The following is a 5344-nucleotide window of genomic DNA, read 5'->3' as shown; positions in this document are numbered from 1 at the left end:
ACCCTCACTAAATGATCTAAATATAACAGAATCCCCACTTCTTTACAAAACCATAAGTTATAAATATACCTATAAATAATTATAAGTAAAATGCACTATTTGTATTGTATTATAGGTATTCTCATATATTTGTATAAGTTCCGATGTAAATTTAAAAAAATGTGATTTATGAATGTGTACCTACTGATGTGTTAGCTTATTATCAAATTGAAATTGATTATTAATTGCAAATTAAAATAAAATAATAATACAAAGTACCTACCTACTTATTGGTTTAACTATAATTATTTTCATTATTTGTGTGTGTGAATTTTTTTAGAATTCAATATTGAGTCGTTGGAAAACTGAAATGTTTAATGTATAAATACATTTCAAGTATACCTACAATGCATAATAAAACAATAATTATCAATATGCCCTTAGGGCCATCAAGTTTGCTTGATACATTGCTAAACGCACTCCAGTATTTTTATTTATCTTGATGATCAGGACTTTGGTGATACATAGTCTACGAAACCATGATATAACAGCTTACATTTGCTATTTATAAGCCTATACGCAATGCATATGAAACTATAATATAGTCTATAGAATACACCACTTCTAAAATGAAAGGAGTCTATCCGTTGCCCCATTCATATACGCCACTGATCTAGTATACATGTATTAAATTATATTTTTATATCATGTACCTAACCATAAACAGAAGTGCAATTTTTTTCATTGTGTTTTAGAGAATAACTTATGATGATAACGCTCTGGCTAAGGATACGAGATACAAGCTAGTGATACCTACACAGTATTTTAATTACCTAATTGAAAAGTTAGTAGCTATAATTAAAAATAAAATACAGATATTAAGTGCAATTTAATTTAATAGGTATACGAATAATATCTACCTTTTACCAGGGTATAATATAACAAGTATAAAATACTCAAAATATTTTTGATTAAAAAAAAATATATTTTTAAAAACTTTAAAATCGGTATTTTGTTAAGTTATTTATTTATAATTTGGAGAAAAAAAGTTTTTAACTGTGTGAATTAAATAAAAAAACATTTATGGATAGTAGGTACAGTAGGTATTTATAGTGCATCGTTGAATTATATATGTATACATATATAAAACAAAATGTTTAAATATTGATTAGAACAAGTTATTTATTTTTTGTCATGTATTTCTCTTACACTCTGTACCTATACTCCTTTTTTATAATTTAATCAAATCGATACTTCCCATGGTCGTACAAGACTATACTCCACAACCAGGCAGCAAAGTACTTTATTTTCTGCATTTTTAATTTTATATTCAATTTTGTATTTTCCATAAAAATATACTTTGGGAAAGTTATGATCTTCAAATTTCTTTAAATCAATCCCTGCTGTACTATATGTGCCCTGTAAAAATGTAGATGGTTAAATTGTTGTAATTACCTAATACATAATACTTGATGGTGGCCGAAGCGCACACACTGATATTTTTTATAACTACCTATATAAAAAACTTTAAAATTAATAATCTGTTATAGTTAACCCCAATGAGTAATGACTTAATAATATTATGTTGAACATTTTTAATTTTAATATTAAATCAACCATTGTCCATTTTAATTCATAAAAACAATATACATAAATTGTAGTTAATATTAATAACTATAAGTACCTAGGTATATAAATATTTTTAATGTTTTTATACTTTACCGCTGGTAGAGGACAGCTATCGGCTGGAATGTTAAAACCTTTAATAAATGAAAACCATGCATTTCCTCCAACATTTTTAAAAATACTACATGCCTTTTTTGATACATAAACAACAGAATTTGGTTTCCATCCACCAGTTGAACCCCAGGAAGCAACGTTTGCATCAAGCTACACATAAACAATATTACCTATATTACTTTAGGTATCTAAGGTAATTATCAAACATTTTATAATTCAAGTGGAAATAAAAATGTTTCTTAATTTTTAAATTTTAAAAAAACTTCACTTAATTTTCGGTCTCTCATTATTACCCTTGAATGAATTAGACGATCGTTTTGTTGAAAATCTGATGTTAATTCGGCCTTCATCAGAAAAATTAGTTGAATTTTCTGACTATACATACTATACTATACTATACTATAGTTGACTTGACACATATATAGAATGTCTCGTTTGAATATACCCATTAACCGTAAAGGGGACTCGACGACTGGGCGAAAACTGGTTTATTGAAATCACGAGATTAATGAAAATAAAATGTTGAAAAGTCAAAAATTTTACAAAAATAATCTCTATAAAATGGCTATCTTCAATTTATTGTTTCAAAAAAAAAAAAAAAGAGAGAATAAATGTTTTAACTTTTTCACCAAAAAATGTAATTAAATTAAAAAATAAAATATGTGTAGTCCTTGTCTCTCCGAGTCTAATAAAAAAACAGATTTATGTTATAATTATTACGATGTTAACTATCTCAAGAGATACCACAATGAGGAAATCCTTACGGGACACTCTGTATTTCCTTAAGTTCGAATTTTCCACCTTTACTGTGGGCTTTGAAGTCAATTGATTCAGAAAGGACTACCAATGAATGTGAATCATTTCATTCGTCATTTTCAAGGAAATTTAGAAATGCACATCTGAATAATTTTACTTTCGTAAATGTTATAAAAGAAGTAAAAACAAATACATACATAAATACATTGCTATAAGCAGTATATAAAATTAAAAATATTACTAATCACACATATTTAAACAAAGAAGCCAAAATCAAAGATTTTTTTCTTATTAGATAAAAATAGAGTATTTACAATCTAAGTAATATTTATATACAATACAATAAGTCAATTTGATAGCTAATACAAGGTACATAACATGAAATGTCGTGAGGAGGGAGGTCCACCAGTGTGGATACCCTCTAACTTGGGAGAGAAGATTTTATAAATAAATATAAAAACAAGAATATCAGTAGATAAGAATTTGTAATATCTGTTAGTCATTTATTATAACAAAACATAAAACATAATATTATATCTAATTTTTTTACTATTTTTATTTTGTTGACAAATTATAACATTGAATGCCACATAAATATAATTTTTATTATTTTAGGGGCTATTGTATTCATATTATTTTATTAGTAATTATTACAAAATACAATATTAGGTATATAATATAATTCCATGCATATGAACTTTTTTCTATCATTTTATACTATTTTACTTTATTTTTTTAAATAATCTTATTTATTATTTGTACATTTACCTCCCCTATTTTACGGGCTATATTATATTATAATTGTGTATATATTAACTTGTGATGGAAATTGGTACATTCGGTTGGGGGCTACTGGTGGATTTAGTCGACGGCGACTGGTACATTTGGTTGAGGGCAACTGGTATATTTTTAAAATCCCGACAACAGCCGTGGAGAGCAACTGGTTAACACCGATTTTTGATCTGGTTTTTGGTTTCAGTTTTTAAACTGTGTACCAGTTTCTAAGATCAATTTTAAGGTCCAGACTATTTACGTTCATTCTCAGTTTATTAATTTATGTGAATCGCGGAATCGCACGTTTGAATCGCCTTTTGTGTAAAGTAAACTTTCCAAAATGTTTTAGACACCTGCCAAAGATTTTCAAAAAAAAAATCTCGGTTTGGGTTTGAAATTATAATACCAGTGTCCAATTTTTTTCAGTTTCGGTTTTTTAATGGTTTATACCGGTTTCTGAAATCGGTTTTTAAACCAGTTTTGATCCCCGCAGTTACCTACTGTTACTTAACATACAGATTATATTTAAACATTTATATCTACAGTAAGAATTTATTTTTGTTGTCTATGAGGCTTTGTAATATTTAAGTTTCACTGTATTATTCTAAACCCGAATTATTCATTATTATATACATTTGCTTACTATAAGTGTATCGTCAAAGTCTATCAAAGTTGTCAAATTCCCTTTCATTTCAGTTATACTTGATGTCTTTTTACTAAAATAAATATGAAGTTGAATTGAATTATTTTTTGTTGGTGCACAATTATACATTTTTTCAAACACCACACGATATTCTCCCTGCAATAAGAATATCTGATATTATATTGTATACCTATAGGTAAACTTATGTAGAAATCTAATTTATAAATTAGTAACTATGCACATCAATGACGATCTTAGAAAATCTTAATATATTTGAATCAATTAGATTATTGACTTACCACAGGCAAGTTTGGCATAAAACGGTTTTTGGATTGAGACATTGAAAAAAATCCAACTAGTATGAACATTTTTACTATAATTTTGTTTTTCATGCTTAATTGTAATATCAATGATACAGCATTTTATAAGTTATCAACTGCAGTGACAATATGAATAACAACCGTCAACCATAAATAAATTTATTAATACATTTATAGTGATTGACATGCTTGATCTGTGACCTCTAAATAATGCTAGAAGTATTCATAAACCGGAAGACTATAATTAAGTTGACTCGGAAATTGTCAATTTTAAAATATTAACTATGTGGGTACAAAAGGAGCTAAATAAGCTACACATTTTTCAATTTCCTCAAATTAAATCCATAGATCGTATAAAAAAATAAACAAAAATAATCTAATATACAAAAATGAACGTTTGTTTGTTTTTTTTTGTCCTCAACCGATTTATAATAATTTATCTACAAACAGTATACAATAATAGTTATCAATAGAATCCGCGGGACTCAGGGACAGAAGCCTCATTTTCAATACACATAGGTCGTTTATTTGATGGCTCACACATGAATTTTGTTTCAGCTCACGAAAATAGAATTTTCTTTGTTTCTGTTTGTACACAGGGTTGATATTGGTTGGGTTAGTCAAACTGAAACGATAGATAAATAAATTAATATGGAATCAGCTAATACAGATATAATTGGACGATTTTTGTGAAAAACGTGTCAATTTAAAAAATTTGATTTTTCAGAAGACAATAAAAACGTATCTTACATAACACATATCTCACGAAATCGTTTAACGAATTTAGATAATTAGACATCACTAATTTTGGACAAAAAAAATATTCGATAACACGATAATATTAGACTCCATGTTAAAAATAACCTTGTTACCACTCGAAGTAGCATAATATTTCCTACAATTTTATTGAACAATATAAAAATTACCAAAAAGTGACTTTACACGAATTTCACAGTCTGTCCAATTGGACTAATTATTCGGGTTAGTATCTAAATGAAACACGTGGACATCCACAGTGTTTGACCAATATTGGTACAAAATTGTACAGAATCATAACTATTAGGACTCTGACAGTATAACAGTATATAGAATAAAAACAACTGGTGGGTAACTGCAGTTATTGTATATTATT

General features: G+C 27.2%; 1 protein-coding gene across 1 annotated transcript; it reads right to left on the bottom strand.

Annotated features, from left to right (window-relative positions):
• Positions 1 to 1104: 1104 nt before the first annotated feature.
• On the bottom strand, positions 1105 to 4745 carry LOC107884481. Its single transcript, XM_016806666.2, has 4 exons — positions 4192 to 4745; positions 3893 to 4048; positions 1702 to 1869; positions 1105 to 1398 (listed from the first exon to the last, which is right to left on the bottom strand). The coding sequence occupies exons 1-4, from the start codon at positions 4282 to 4284 to the stop codon at positions 1222 to 1224; spliced, it is 594 nt and encodes a 197-aa protein (XP_016662155.1). The 5' UTR covers positions 4285 to 4745; the 3' UTR covers positions 1105 to 1221.
• Positions 4746 to 5344: the final 599 nt, after the last annotated feature.

Source organism: Acyrthosiphon pisum, unplaced genomic scaffold (assembly GCF_005508785.2).
Source record: "Acyrthosiphon pisum isolate AL4f unplaced genomic scaffold, pea_aphid_22Mar2018_4r6ur Scaffold_21361;HRSCAF=23768, whole genome shotgun sequence".
Classification (NCBI taxonomy): domain Eukaryota; kingdom Metazoa; phylum Arthropoda; class Insecta; order Hemiptera; family Aphididae; genus Acyrthosiphon; species Acyrthosiphon pisum.
Note: the sequence above shows the minus strand (reverse complement) of the source record. Positions and strands in the feature narration are given on the sequence as shown.